Genomic DNA, 16,031 nt, shown 5'->3' with positions numbered 1-16,031 from the left:
GAAGGGGATTCAAGATAGAAATTGTTTAGTTATGGAAAAAATCGTTATTTCTTACACATACCTGCTAGTAGTATAGGTGGGAGCCGTCAGAGCCCCCTGCTGGCTCCATATTTCCTGAGCTCTGGGTCAGCCTCCCTGGTGCCCACAGTGTGGCAGCAGCAGTCACCGCTCTGCTCTTCCTCTACTGGGGTGCAGCACGGCAGCCAGGCCTCTGAACGTCCTCCCCCAGGTCTCAGGGCCCTCCTGTGCTCCCGCAAAGCTTTCCTAGAGGAGCATCAGAGCAGCTCCAAAGTGCCCTCCGCAAACCCCTCAGGCCAGCATCGCTTTCAAATAGCCAAGGGGCTTCGGCTGCTTGAATCCTTCTTCTCCATCCTTATGAGTGTCAGAAGTCAGCAATGACAGAAGACGTATTTTCCAAAGTTACTGATTTTTCATTTACTTCGACTTCTGCGGTCAGTTTCTCAGCTAGTGTCTCATGATTCAAGGGAAGTCCTGTTTGTTTCTCCAACATGATACAATGTAGTCAGGCTGGTAGCTGGGAATAGTTTCTGGCACTTTAGTCCCCAACGCCTGTGTGCTCTGGACCACGTCAGAGGTCCTCTTTCACTGGGATATGTCAACAGAGAGACCAGCTTTTAATAACAAAAAACTTGTACTTGACTGGCACACGTAGTTCAAATACATTTGAGTGTTCTGGCAATTTAGAGAACTTGAAAAGCCTGGGTCCTCTTAATCTCCATCAATTTCAAAGCACAATTTCTCAAAATATTCAAAGGATGATTATCCTCCAAAGCGAGCGCACGCAGCGTTTCAGGTTGGGCTGTTCGAATGGGAGAGCAGCTCTCAGGGAGGCTGGGCTGCCTTAAGTCTACCACAATGGCTGCGAGCACGGGCTCTGAAGTCAGACAAGCGCTGCAAGCCCAGCTGTCATTTCCTGGCTGTGTGACCGCAGGCTGATGAACCAATCCCTCTGACCCCAACTTTCCTGGGGCTAATATACTATCTACCTTAGAAGCCGTTCTTGTGAGGACCTCACGCACACCATCCACCACAAGGATTGCCTAAATAGTTCTCAGTAAACTGTATTTATCATCCGGGGCCGGCGAACCTTTTCTCTAAAGGGCCAAATAATAAACATTTTAGGCAGGGTGGGCTGTAGGTTCTGCTGCAACGACTCAACTCTGCCTTTGTTTGTAGCAGCCATAGACAACAGGAAACAAGTGAGCGTGGCGGCTGCCCATAAAGCTTTATTTACAGAAATAGGCTGTGGGCCGTAATTTATTGCCCGTCTACAGGCAGTGAGGGGCCAGCAGACGTTTCTGCAGGAGGGCCTTCCTCCAGCCAGATTCTGGGCACCAGGGCTTCTTGAACACAACGCTTCAGTGCATAGGGCTATGTCCAGTGAGGAGCCTTTAGCAGATTTGTTTCTGAATTAATGACTTTGCTATGCAACCAGCGTTGAAGATCCCTGGCACTTGTTACTCCTCTCACCCCAGCCTTCCCTTCCCCTCCCCTCCCCCTCCTTCATGCCCACTCCTTCCCTTGCTCCTCCTCCTCCAGCCCTCCGCCTGCTGCCTGCAGCATAACCTCTTCCTTCCCCTGATCCCTCCGGGGGCTGCTGGTCCCGGGCTGCGGGTCTCCTGCGCATGCGCCTCAGGGTCCCGGGCGGCTCCTCCGCGCTGCCCTGAGTGTGGAGGAGCATCCTTTGATGGTCCACCTCCGGTCCTTCCCCATCAGGGCCCTCGAGGCCAGGCCTGCGTTTTAATCACCAGCAAACAAGCAGCCATCTTGCCAGGAGAGAAAAATGACGATGACACACAGGTGGCAGGCGTCCTGGCGTTCTCAGCTCGACCGTCAGGATGCTCACGCAGTCCTCACGTCAGCACCCTGAGCTCCCCTTCAAGGGGGCCGTGGCGTCCTCACCAGAAAGCGCAGCCGTCTGGGAGTCTCTAGGAGCCTAATTAACTGATTTTCCCTTCACATGGCGAGGATGAAGATACCAAGGCTAATTTGACACTGGGGCGGGTTAAGGTGATTGCACTGTCTCCACGCTTCCTCTAATGACTTACGTATATTTTCTAAGACTTACAGCCTTGTCACACTGGGAAATAAATTAATCAAAAGGCGGGATTCCTAAGTCAACATCAGGATACGGTGGCCTACATAGGCCTTGCTTGACTTTGCGCGGCCATTCTCCCTCGGGGCGGCGACCTCCGAGGAGGGACACCGGGGACCAAGGACCCCGGCCTCGGGCGCTGCGCCCAGCTCAGGGCTGAAGGCAGGCTGCTGTTACGTCTTTACAGTCCGCTAATTAGATTTCTTCGGCTGTGTGCCATTTTTTTCTGGGGACGGCTCGCTATTTTGCCACTCACTCATTTGTATGTGCAACTTCTACAACTTAAAACAGAAACTTCTAGACAAAGGAAAAAACGTTTTATTTACAAGAAAAAAGTCTGTACACTGTGTATACATACAAATATACAAAACCAAAATAGAAAATATCAAAGTGTTAAAATGTGTACAAACACTTTTAAAATGTAACTCCTGGAAAACCTCAAGACTTAATTAGTTTGAAGAGTACACATTTCATTTTAAAAACTATCATACGAAAAAATTCTCAAAGCTGCTAAAAAAGTTCACTGGTTTCCACTGGAAAAATTTCATAAGTAACTCATCTAGAGTAAAACAGAACATGTAGTATTACAAATGTTAGGTTTTAACACTACCAATGCAGTTAATTTGTGTGAAATCTACCTAGTAAAAAGACTATTTTTCATAGAACCAATACATGTTTCTCCCCCTAATCTTGTAGAGCCATGAGCTACAGACAAACTTCTCATCAAAGTTCAGTTCAAACAGGCTCTGAGCAGGAGACAACCTTTAGGTAGCGGTCCTCCCCTCACAGTGTCTTTCAAATGCTTCTGCCATACTTTTTAATGGAGCCAGGATGTGCAGAATATGAGTGTGGGAAGACTGAACGTTTTTTTTAACAGGACATACAACATTTGCTTCCTTCTTTAAAAAAAAAATGGTGTTTGCATAATTAAAATAAAATTTACTGTAAAGATTTCAGAAATAAAGTTTGATGAAAAAAGACAACATAAAACCAACCATGTGTGTAGGTATGTATATATACAATTACATAACTATATCTACATGCATACTTTTTATAACAAGAGTAAGAACTGTATCAATGTCTTTAATTCTTTAAATTCTATTATTCCAAGCTTGTAGAGGAATATGCTAGATTCTTTTTTCTTACTAAAAGGCTTCATTCATTTAATAAAAGAGGAATCAGAACTTACAATTTATTTCCTTGAATTAACAGAGAAATATCTTTCATTTACCAATTGTGTAAATAATGCCTGAGTGACAGAAACATGCAGAATAATTTCACAATGGAAATATCCAGAGTATAAAAAACAAGTTTGAACTCAGGCACATTTTACCTAAGCAATTAATTTCTAAACATAGCTGCCTTCATCAGTTGTGTAACCACTGGGTAGGAGTCCTAATCTATCAGAAAGGGAGAAGTTGCAACAGACAATATGACAGAATTCATTCAGAGACTGTCTGGCCCATATATGATCGTGCACTTCTCCATGGTCCCCTACCTCCTTTTTGTCTCTTCCCACAGCAAGCAGAAACGGAACTAGGTCACTCTGGCCGCCACCCTCAAACACATACTGTACTGGTCTCTAAGAAACCTGGACAGAGAACTCGCATCATGTCATTTGTGTACACAGAATTCTTATATCACATACTATTACTCACGTGAGACTGATCTCACTTAATGCAGCCAAACAGGACCTTAGGAATTCAGTGGTTGTAAGTGTTCCTGCCCGAAGAGTCGGCCAACAGCATAAGGTATTAATCTGCTCCACCAGAATGAACTGGCTCGTAAACGTACAACAGAGTTCCCCGTGGTAGCTTTAAACAGTTGCTTTTATTTCCTAATTTTGAAAATGCTAACGATTATTTCAGCATTGCTTTGTCCAGATGCTATGGCTACAATGACAGATGATCACTGGAGAGTCCAGGATTGATTAAGTGTCTGGCTGAGAGATCGAGGGCACGAGACACGTGGAAAGTACCATTGCTGAAACCGGGTTCCTTGAGCTCTGCGTCCAGGCAGACAAGGAAAGATGTGCAAAAGCCCCTCACTTGGCCCTTTGTAATGCACACCCCTGATGTTGCTTGATGCTTACATGCAACTTTTAACTGTCCACCTCGTGGCCCTGTGCACAAAGATCTGGATATGAGCACCCCTGTAAGGGCATCGTGGGGAGGCTAAGACACACAAGGCCAGTACTGGTGTTCCATGTGGACAGTGAGGATGCTACACCTGTCACACCGCACCCTTGTACCCAGTGGAGGGACTGGGGAAATGAGTTAGGGAGACTCTAGATGAAGGTGAGTTGTCATTCTTGATCAACATTTGTTTTTGTGTGATAACAACCAAAACAAAAAACGGTCAAGTGAAGTTATCCTAAAACACAAAGCAATGTGACTTTGTTAGTCCTGAGAGTGAAAAAAGGGACACCTAATGGCTTCTGGTTGCGCAAGGATTTTATCAGTGTCCCTTCACAAAAGCAGATGGAGGGTTTTGGAAGGACAGGACCTGGGAGAAGTGTAGCGGGACACCATCTACTGTTAATTTCTCCATGGAGGGCTGTGTGTAAATGCAGCATGTAAGGACTTGGTCAAAGCCTGGCAACATACTACCACTTAGGGCCAATTTGGCAATACTAGAAGCAGGCATCATGTTAACGCTAACTGCCTAATGTTTTTGAGAGGCTAAACAATTTAAACTTTTAAATAGAAGAATGCCCAGCCCACGCTATATTAATATGTGTACCACATTTTCTGAATACTTAACAGACCCTGATTCCCAAGAGTCTTTAAGGCCATAATAAATTCAAAAATTTTAATTAAATCTCCTTTATGTTCTTCAGTTTTTCTGAAGACAGAAAGTGCTTTTAAAACGTACATGTGTTACAATAAAATGCTATTTAAAAATCTTTGAAGTGTTTTCTCAGGCTTTTGAACTTGAATATTTACACTGACCCCAATAAATTTTCCTCTAACCAAGTTCTCATGTCACCAAAGGAGGTTGTTCTGGATAATAAGGATGTCAGGAAGGAAATCCACTAGGGACACTGTCAAAGGAATGTCAATGTCTTGGGCACCTGCAGGCAGAGCCTGGAAGGCCCAGGGAGAAACAGGGCTGCGGGAGGACCGCTCACCACGACAGAGCCACCTCTCCAGCGACTTCGCCAGACTCCCAACTCCCTACACACGCCTTCGGGAAGACGAAGCTCTTCCAGGAAATCAGAAAGAAAAGTGGCTTGACCATGTCTGCTCAGAAATGAGCTAATGTGTGAGACAGAATTATCCATCCTTTCTCACAGATCTAGAAACAAAGCTCTCCATTGGGCTTCTAGTGGATACTGCTGGGATTAAAACTTTTCAATTACTCCTGCTTCACTATCACAGTAAGTCAGAGGAGAGGAGAGGTCTGCTACCCACTCTGATTTCTGTGGAGGGGACCGACCAAACGAAGCTGTCTGTTTCTGTAAACCCTTCTTCTCAAGAAAGTGGCCTCGAGAGTGCTCAGGAAAACACCAATCCTGGGACAACAAAACTTTTCCACTAAACTCTCCTGACATTCCCATACTTGCACGGGAGAACATGTTTAATTAAGCTGCTACTGTCACTGCAGGAAGACGTAACCGCAGCACTGAGACGCGTTCTGGTGACATACTGAAACAGCACGTTTAATTACGGTATTCTAGAAAGTTTCTGTTTCACTACTTTCACAGCAAAAAAAATGTTTTTCAATGTATCAGTGACAAAAAGTTGAGGTTTAAAAAAAACAAAACTGAATATAGCTAACACACTGGGATGACAATTTCCCTCTATCTTCCTTTCCTCTGAAGCATACATGTATTTTACTTGTTGTTAAAGAGCAATGCTGTCACACAATTTTATTTACTTACATGGCTTTGTTTTGTTGCTTTTATGTTGTTATGTTTATATAAACATATCTATGAAAACAAGGATGGGATCCCTAAATGTCTGTCTGTAGGAAGAATTAGTGAAAATTTAGTACATTGCTGCTGGGCTCTCAAAGCTGACGTTAATCTATAAGAAATGTGTATAAAGGAGATGGGTGTGCATCCCCAGAAGCACAGGGGGACTGCTCCGCCATCCTTCCTTCCAGAGTGGGAGGAGCCCCCACAGGGCGTCCTAATGTCAGTGGGTGTAACTACGAAAGGAGCTGAGGAGCCTGGCAGGTGAGAGGTGCAAGGTGAGAAAGCTGGAGCCGGGGACATCCTGTCCACTGCCACCCTGGGCCCCGCGCAGCTGCCTTTCCTGGCCAGTGACATTCCTCTCCGTCTAGGTGACACTCCTAGTGGAGTAGGGGACACTGCAGGTAACAAAGAGTCTCCTCGATGATGCTATTCTGGGGCTGGCTTTGCCCTGGACTTTAGGACGGATGCTCTATGGTCCTGACACATGAAGAGCACAGCATTCCATGGGCACTGGGCAGCAGAGAGGGGATGCAGCGGTTTGGAAATGTGCACCTCGTAGCATGTGCTGAGGATTTCTGCCATTAAAATATACACATCTGAGTGATAATTCAGATGTTCGCACGAACGCTAGATCTTTAATGATGAACACATGTACAAGCACACTAGCACACTAGAGACTACAGACGCTGTAGCCCAAGGCGGGTGTTTCCCGGTACAGCCCATTTCATAGGACCAGGTGTATCACTGAAATCTGTAGCTGAAACCAACCCTGGTCAGTGGTGCCCAGGGCCTAAGAAAAGCTTAACATTTTTGGAGGTATACTACCCATTTGCTTTTTTTCTAGACATCTTTTTTTTTTTTGCATCTTTCTTGAGCTTTTTTTTCCTTTTAATTCCATTTCTATATCCAAAGCAGTAATAAATACTCAATGGCTTAGAAAGAGAATTCTCGTGACCACCACTACATTACAGTTTAAAGATGCAAGACTACACTGCCTAAAACCTATCTTCAAGTATTCTTTTATGACTTAGAGTACAACAGTAGTACCTTATTGCACATTGATTCCCAAGAGTCCCTTTTCAAGAGTGTGGAGCGGCGGAGCTGGGCGCCGGGCAGCGCACGGCCTGGAGCCCCGGCAGGACCACCTTGCCCTTGCGGCGCAGGTCCCCCTGGGCACCTGTGTTCAGGCGCTGCACCAGGAGCTTCTCGTAGAGCAGCGGGTGGTAGGCGCCGAGCGTGCAGGCCGCGTCGTAGTACAGCTCGTGGTAGTGGCAGAGCTCCGTCTGCCGGACAGAAGGGATATATTCATAGACATGCACCTCGCTGCACATGGACATCATGAGGAGGATTCCTGCAGCAGAGAGAAAATCAGAAGCGATGAACACCTCCCAGCGGAAGGGATCATGTTTTGGAGGAGTGGTGGCGGGGGAATGACTGTCCAAGAGACACCTGCTCTGCACTCCCTCATTGCCTTTAATGTGGCAGTGCTGTCATTTCCATTAAGTGGCCTGTGTATGGTTCACAGGCTCTGGGGGCATAATAAGATGTAATACTATTAATATTCACTTGTTCCGTTGATTACTGTGGGCCCGGGACCAAGAGAGGAAAAGACAAAATTACTGAACTTGAGGAGAAAACAATCAGTGACAGATTCGTATCCCCAAGTTAGAATATCACATATTACATCCTACACACAGGTCCCATTTGATTTGCGATAGCAGAAGTGTTATGTTCCAAAGAAACACACGCTATAAAAAACTGATTATAAAATAGCTGCTTGATTATAAAACAGTTGTTCGAATGGAAAGAGATGGAGTTGGGGACACAGAGTTTAAGATTCATATTAACAAAATTATTCTCATCACTGGAACTATCAATATTAAACTTGCTTTAATTTCTTTTTTTTTTAATGTTTCAAACAGACAGCTATAAAACCTCATCATCATTGAGCAAATCTAGTTCTTGATCTAGGCTAAAGGGCTTTCTTGTCCTAGAACCACCAACACTTGTGTTAACATCCTTTAAACTTCAAAAAATTATATGCTTATTCTTTTTACAAAAGGGATATTCTTTGTTATGAAAAAACACAATGTCACATAGTTAATTCCTGTTATAGGCAATATCTATCTGCGGAGGACGATCATATTTCTAATTAATCAACCCTGTTTGCATCATGAAAATCCCCACACCTAGAGAAAGTCCTGCATAAGGGACACTGGGAGAGAAGAGAGAAGGGATCCAGAGAGGCTGCCCAGGGAAGGCGAGGCCTCACGGCAGAGGGGCTGCCTGGTTGACCAGGGTGGAAGGGAGACAGGCAGGGGTGCTAGTCCAGAAACCACAGTGGCATCCTGTCTAGAAGACTTTAAAGATGTGACTTGAGAGCCAAGATGCATCGTTGTGGTTGAGAGTAAAACAGCTTCCTAACAAAAAGAAGGAGATTATTCAGCTTAAATTCTATGAAGTAAAGTTGTTCTCAAGAGTACTGTCAAAACTTCCAGTTACTGGTCAGTTCCTCTGCTTTTCCTCCCAGTTCTACCAATTTCATCCTCCTCTTCCATGGATGAAGCTACCGCACAGCTGGGGTCCCTTCTTTGGGCTGGCTGAAAGTGACAGTGATTCAGGTGGAGCCAAGAGACAACAACCCAGGCCCAGGGCCTTCTTCCTGAAGTCCCCAAGGGGGCTGGCCCCAGCACCTAAGCATGAGCACAGGCAACAGAGAAGGCTCCCTCCTCTGATAAGCAATTACTGCTGCATAAACACTTCTCCTCTTCCTCATAAAATCATCTATAAGGAACTGACACGATGACTACGAAAGCTACGTGCCCAGGGAGGAGTAAATTCTCCTTGTATTCCCAGTCACTTTAAACCTCAAACAAACAGGAGCCCCTCTGATGTGTGTGTTCTCTCTTTCGAGTGTCACAGGGCCTGTGGCCGTGGAGCTGAGGATGGCTTCAGCGTTTGCCAACCAGGGGCTGTGGAACAAGCTCTTGCATGTGGCCCCAGCAGTGGCTGCTCTCCCTGCCCTGGGCACGGCACCTGGCTGTGCCAGCTGTGCACGAGAAACCACAGCAAAGGACCCTAGACATCCTCCACATCCTGGACGTCACCCATTCGCATATTTATTGCAACAGTTTTCCTGCAGATGGCAGTGAAGAGGCTTCGAGAGTAACTTTTGCACAAAGGCATCTTACAAACCAGCAGTGGAAGTGTACTCGGAAACCTCAGGTCTCTGCTACCTGGGCTGTACTGTGACACAACAACACAACTTCACCCGTGGGGACCGTGGTCAACTGTGTATGAGTTGTCACCTTTACAACTCTGGTTCTGAAAGCGGATGGCTTTCAAAAGTGAATGTTATACTTAAGAAATATGTTAGTCATGTTGCTGGCCCTCCTAAAAGCAATTCTCAAATTTCAGCATGAAAACCAAAGGCCTGGGCAGTTTGTTACAAGGCTGATTCCTGAGACCTGTCCCCATTACCAGAGATCTGGGTTCCACTGGTTTACATTGGGGTCCTGGAAATGGAATTTATCAACAATCCTAAACTTCTGTGGTGAAGGCCATTTAAAAAAATTCTGATCCATCACAGACCAATACTTGTGTGAAATACAGTAATGATGAATTACTAGAAAAATGATCACATATTTGGATGCCATGCTACATCAAATTGCTATAAAAGTTTCTAAATACTTTCAATTCTACAGTGATCTTGTTGTAGACCAATAACGAATGTTCCTGGACCTCTGCTGGCCTGCTGCCCATGCTGGTCCAACACACATATCCTTTGAACAACTCTGCTGGAGGGGATCCCCAGGCTGTCTCCTGAGCTGGACAGCTAATCTGGAGGTGAAGCCCCCACACCCAAGTAGGGAGAACCTTGGGCAGTCTCCCTAGATGTCCTCGCTATTGTCTTGGGCTCCAAGAGCTACTAGATCCTTGAATCTGATTATTTTTTTCTAGAAAGTTCCCAAGAGATAATTTTTACTCTTGCTGCTAGTTAATTATTACATTTTAAATCACGTATTTGCTAAATATAGAGTACTGATTTTTGTCATAAGACTAGACAAAAAGTTATAGTTTCACTACAATAGTACATTTTAGCATTTTCATATATAAATACTTTATATCTTAAAATAACTTCTGGAGCTTCAGCAATACACAAACCTGTCAGTTAAGACAGTCCAAACTGAAGGCCAACAGAGGTTAAGAAAGCGTGGTTCTTATTTTGAGTTATCTCTATTAATTCCTCCCAACTTTTGCCTATCCAATACACATTCAGCAACAATGGATTCCCACCTCGTTTCGTACTCTCATATGAACTGGTGGCTTCCTGTAACTATGAGCCTTGGCTTAGAGCATCCAAAAATTTAAGGAATAGTAGAATCTGCTCTAAGTGTTTAAATGGCAGGCAGTTGCAGTACTGATACTGGAATTGGTATGGCAGCACCTTCAAAGGGAGGGGAAAAATTAATTTACCACTGGGTACATGTGAAAGGTGGGAAAGGTCTATGGTACCAAAAGTGGAGAATATTTATTACTATTTTAAACTTTTTTCAGACAGCATGGTCAACTCATTTGGCATATGCATCTCTGCTTTTTAGTTTATTAAGGCCTATAGTTTATTAGAATTTATAATTTATGTGTAATAATACATAAATTTGAGTTTAGATTCAGATTCCGTCATATGATAAATACTGAACATCTTTATTGTTAAATGTGGTTAAATCTACACAACAGTTTTCCTAGAGTTAACAGTACTTAGCAACACACAAAATCCCGAAGAGGAAATTTCTTCACGTTTTCCAAAAGGAACTGGGTAGACATCACTGCTGGAGTGACATCACACCTCAGGCACAGATGAGAGTGGGTGTGTTTAGTAACAAAGGGTATGGGGGCAGATACTGCAGGGAGGCAGGGTTGGGACATCCAGAGCCTTCAAGGACTACTGGAGGCCTCTTTTTGATTAAATTCAACAGTTATTAAACTGGGTGCAGCGCTAACTACTGAGGAGTTAGAGAAAGTTTATTGAAGGAAAAAAAAAGCAAATTAAAGAACTAACCTTTAAAAACTGGTGGCAAGCCCATAACCTACAATTCTTAGGTCAACTCGAAGAAAGTGTCTTAAATATTGTACGAGAAAAATATTTACGCGCCACCACCAGCTTCTCTTCTGAAACGCTGTGATGCTGAGCCCTGTTATCCACAAATGAGGTAAGACCAACACCACCAGGCTCTCCGACGTCCTCTGAATCACCAGCAGCAAGGTACCACGTGCAGATTCCCTAACCCATCCTCAGGTTTGACGAATCACTATGAGGACGAACAGGACCCAGCGCACCTGGCTATGATGTATTACGGCTACAGGATACAAGTCAAAAACCAACAAAAGGGAAAGGGCCTCCTCGGGACGAAGTTCCAGAGAACCCTCCCAGAGGAGTCACACAGGATTTGCTTACTCCCCCTAGCAACATATGTGAAATGTTGCCAATCAGGGAAGCTTTTTAGAGACAGTGCTCAAGGTTTTTATTGAAAGCTGGTCATGTAGGCAGAATCTGCCTGGCACACACCAAAATTCCAGACTTCCAGAAGGAAATCGGTGCTCAGCACCAACCACACTGGTTGCACAGAGCAGGTGAGACACAGCGAACCACTCTGATCAGTTAGTGAGGTGGGAACCCTCTGCGATCCAAGTTCCCAGATGTCAGCCAAGGGCCAACCTTGCCAGCAGTCAGGCCTGCCATGTTGAATCTCTTCTGCACAGACACCATATATGTATAATTCCACAGTATCATGTTACTTCGTAATCATTTCCCCATGCCAGACCCACATGAGGAATTCACATCTGGTTATGCTAAAAATGTTATTATTTTTTTCATTTCCTTTCTTAGGACTGCTCAGGATTACCTTAAAAAGCTAGAATACAAAGCTATTCAGTAAAGAATCTTTTAAAAGTCACTTAAGGAACTTTTATGTTAAATAAGTTTGTTTATAGACAACCAAAAAGTAACTGCTTTCATCACTAACAAAATTTTACCGTTCTCACCGTGGAGCTGGACTTTGGATAGACAAATCAATGTGTAGACACTTTTTAATGCATTTCTCTAAGCCAATTGAATGGGCATGTGGTCAGTTTTTTAAAAATCTTTAAACATAATTCAATTAATGTCAAGTTTCTTTGGCCAGTTTTATAAATGAGTCCATACTAGGGATTCATTTGAAGAAAAAAAGTGCAAATGTTTTCCAGGCAATTATGACTCAAGAGGAATTCATCTGACAAGCTATATGTTTTTAAATATTGTATAACGCAATATAATTATCAAACCAATTAAAAAGCATTTCAATTGGTCTTAATAAAATGTCACATTACATGACTCAGCATAATAAGGAGTCTGAACACTTACTTGCTCCAAAATTTGGATAAAAAGCAAACTTCAACCTGTGTTCAGATCATCACAAATTCTAAATGAATGAGCTTTCCCCTATAAACTCTACTTTGCATATATAGATGTATTTGATGTGTTTCCAGAGTCTAGTAGAGTTTAATCATTTAAACTTTACCTTAATTGTGATTACATTAAAATTATCTTGCTTTTCACCTGGAAAAATCCTTAAAGTAACATCCAAAATTATTATGAATAATAGAATTTTCTCCCTGATGAACACATCCTTTCAACATGCGGCAAATAAGCTATGGATATAAACAGAACAGAATGCAACTAACAGGAAAAATACTGGCTTCCATCAATTCCCGCGAACGCCTGGACACAGTTCATGTGTGAGGTGAATGAAGAATTTCTGAGAACTGTCAGCTGAAAGGCACATTTGTGAATGAATGGTGAGGGGAAGGCTAAGCATGGAAAAGACCAGCCTAATGGAAATCTAGCAGCTGTTTCGTGGTTTCTCTACAAATTTATCATACAATGGAAATTATGAGAACTGTACCTTAAGATTATTTAAAGAGCAAAAGTGACTTTTTAAGTGAGATTTCCAGAACATATGTGTAATATTTTATAAATATTAAAAGATGCTTTGGAAATCTAAATTTGATGTAATAAATAACAATAAAAATTTAAGCAGCATCCACCATATTACACAAGAGCATATAATGCAAGAATAAAATTTGAAGGCCAATTTTTAGCTCATTTATACTGCATTATTTGATGGGAACACACAGTCAGGATTCATTATTTATAGCGAAATACAAAAGGTTGCACCTAATCAATATAATTGTGATACACTTTACACAATCGTAAATGTTGATGTTAAGTGGCTTATTATTTCCTATTGTGTTATTATTTTGTCTTAATCACGGATCATATATTGGAAAATAAGACCCCCCGAATGCAATATAAAATAGAAAACAAAGGAAGTTATGACTTGTTTTCAAGCATATTACTCTTGTGCATACATTAAATAGCCTGAAATTATAGTGTTTGCATCCGAATTCCAGAAATATTACTTACTCTATAATCAGTAGTGGCTGCCTTATTTTTATTTAAAAAAAAAACCTTTAAGTTAAGTTATTCTAACTTTTTTAAGTTGGGGGAGGTGTTGCTGGATTCTACAACAAAAATATTGTTAACTGTAGATTATAAGCAAGTCCCATCTCTGGGCTGCTGGTCAGAACCCGTGTTACCAAGCCCGTCTGCCCGCCGGTGCTCAGCCTGAGCCATGGGTGGTGTCTCACGTCTCCTGCTGCACGTCGGTGGAGACCAATCCCGACATGCTTTATGATCCCAGGTCAGCTCGCTGACCTTCTATAAGAATATCTGTCTTTATGAGAGCAAAATGGAAACTGGGATTCCAAGTAAATTATTCCTTATCCTCAGTAAGGCTATGGTACAGTCAAAATGACTGCACAGCACCAAATTACAAGCTAAACCTCTAGTACCCAACTAGGAATGAAAGAAACACTCCAAACGTGAACAAGCAGCTCCCCAGTGGGCTGAGGGTACGGAACCTAATGAGACAAAAAGGTTGTTCCAAACAAACAAGTCTTTATGGATCATCTAAATTACCTTGATCCATGTGACTTCCTTTTAATTTTAAAAATACATGTGCGGTCCAAGAGGAGTAAGAATCTCTTTATTGCTTCTCTGGAGAAGAGGATGGTACATGTAATACATTTCCAATGTATCTACTAGTGTGCCTCTTTCTGTGAACTGTAAGGACAAATATGGACTCTGGTAGAGATTCAAAGAAAACGCTGTATATCAACACTTACCAACAATCATCAAAACATCACACCCTTTGCTCAGCACTAATACTCTCGGGAACTTATTCTAAGCAAACAGTTGAAAGGAAAGAAAAGTCTACACAGTCACGTATAGAATAAACTACAGTATGAGGACATGTAGTGAATTATCAATAACATTGATAGTATCAAATAATTTGAAACAAACTGAATATTCAACAACTAAAGACAGGCATAAATTACGATATACCTATTTGATGTAATGATATGGTGTCTGTGATATCAAAGAATACAAAACCCTATTTTCACCTTGATTATGTATCTTAATGAAAGAATGGTCTTTTTATATTTGGGAACATCGTCTTAATTGACCTAGCATAAAGTTTTAGATGAGGTACATCACAAGAATAGTAAATAGTAAATATTAGCTTTTACGTTGGGCACATGAGAATTCAAAGACAAGGATACCATCAATATCTTCGTTTTCTAGTTGAAAGAATTGATGTTTGGAGACATGAAGTAACTTGCTCAAGGTCACATATTCAGTTGACTGGTGGAGCCAAGATTTGATTCTGGTCTCCACAGAGACCAAGATCTTAACGAAAGTGAACACACAAAGTGATACAGGAGGAGATGGGCATCCTGCTACATGTGAGACCAGCAAATTCAAAGGTGAGAGTCTATAAGGTGACACAAAGCACAAATTCCGACTCATTTTTTCATCCACTCAGTCATAAGCAAACATTTATTATGCACCTGATGTGTGGTGCCATGCACTGAAGGAGGCTCGCTCATTATAACAACATTAAGAATAAGTAAGCCTAGATGTGGTCAAGATTTGGAAGAGCAGAGAGTGAAACAAAATTAGGATGGCAGTACTAGGGGATGGGGGGTTATTTAGTGTTTTAAAAAATGTTTAAATATTTAGTTATAATGCTATTTTCCCTTTTTATAAGGCCAACAAAGGAGATTCTTCAAAAAAAAAATGTTGTAAAGAAAGACACTCTTTTTCCTTAAGGTTTGGTGAAAGCTTTGGGCCAATATCTATGTCAGGATAAATAATACCTCTAAATCTCCTGAGACTTACATATGTTAATAAAATGAGATTTCTTTAAAAGTTAGTCAAGTTTTCACTGATTTCCACATAATGACCTTGTTACCGAAAGTCAAAATATATTTGCACAGTTATAATGTTTTGAAAAACAGTTATTAGTAATCAATGTGCAACTTCAGATTAGGTTTCAGGTTTAACTGCAGTAAATATTCTTCTGTTTAATAATGATTTTTCAAGTATTTTGTTTGGTAAAGTTGTCTGGTAAGAACAGGGATTTAACGTTAAAAAGGTAGAAAATGGTTTAAAGATATTCATTTAGGAATCTGAGAGGACTAACTTCAGTATACATCATAGATATTAAAAGTTTAATAAGCATCTTATTCATATTAAAGTAAGCTTGAAATGAAAGTATAGTTTAATTTATTTAATATTAAAATGTATTTATATCGTCAATATTATAATTGTGCACCTATGTTGTCCAATTCAGTTTTACTATAAAGAAAGCATAATAAATTATTAGCTTTGATAAATTCTTTATGTATGTGAATTTCAAACTTCTGAAATGTTTTTCCAATAATAAGATGAGTTTCAGTGAAGAAGCTCTTAATATTTGCTTTTTTCAATGCTAGGTCAACGTGTTCCTCAAATCCTACAACTTACTGCTCTTTCTCTGTAACCAGAAAAAGCAGTGCTATTATCTGCAGATAAAACAAAAATTTATTTAGTTGCAAACTAAGTGTTTGTGTCAA

General features: G+C 41.8%; 1 protein-coding gene across 7 annotated transcripts in view; it reads right to left on the bottom strand.

Annotated features, from left to right (window-relative positions):
- Positions 1-1,569: 1,569 nt before the first annotated feature.
- The window catches only part of ST6GAL2 (ST6 beta-galactoside alpha-2,6-sialyltransferase 2), a 73,142-nt gene continuing 58,680 nt past the window's right edge, over positions 1,570-16,031 (bottom strand). For 6 of the 7 annotated variants that reach the window (XM_044773095.2, XM_044773096.2, XM_044773097.2 and 3 more), the window contains exon 6: positions 1,570-7,386. In XM_044773095.2, the coding sequence (XP_044629030.2) occupies positions 7,115-7,386 (272 nt within the window). In that variant the 3' untranslated portion in view covers positions 1,570-7,114. The remainder of the gene's footprint in view (positions 7,387-16,031) is intronic. The other variant, XM_044773094.2, reaches the window with a different exon arrangement.

Source organism: Equus asinus, chromosome 6, assembly GCF_041296235.1.
Source record: "Equus asinus isolate D_3611 breed Donkey chromosome 6, EquAss-T2T_v2, whole genome shotgun sequence".
Lineage (NCBI taxonomy): Eukaryota > Metazoa > Chordata > Mammalia > Perissodactyla > Equidae > Equus > Equus asinus.
Note: the sequence above shows the minus strand (reverse complement) of the source record. Positions and strands in the feature narration are given on the sequence as shown.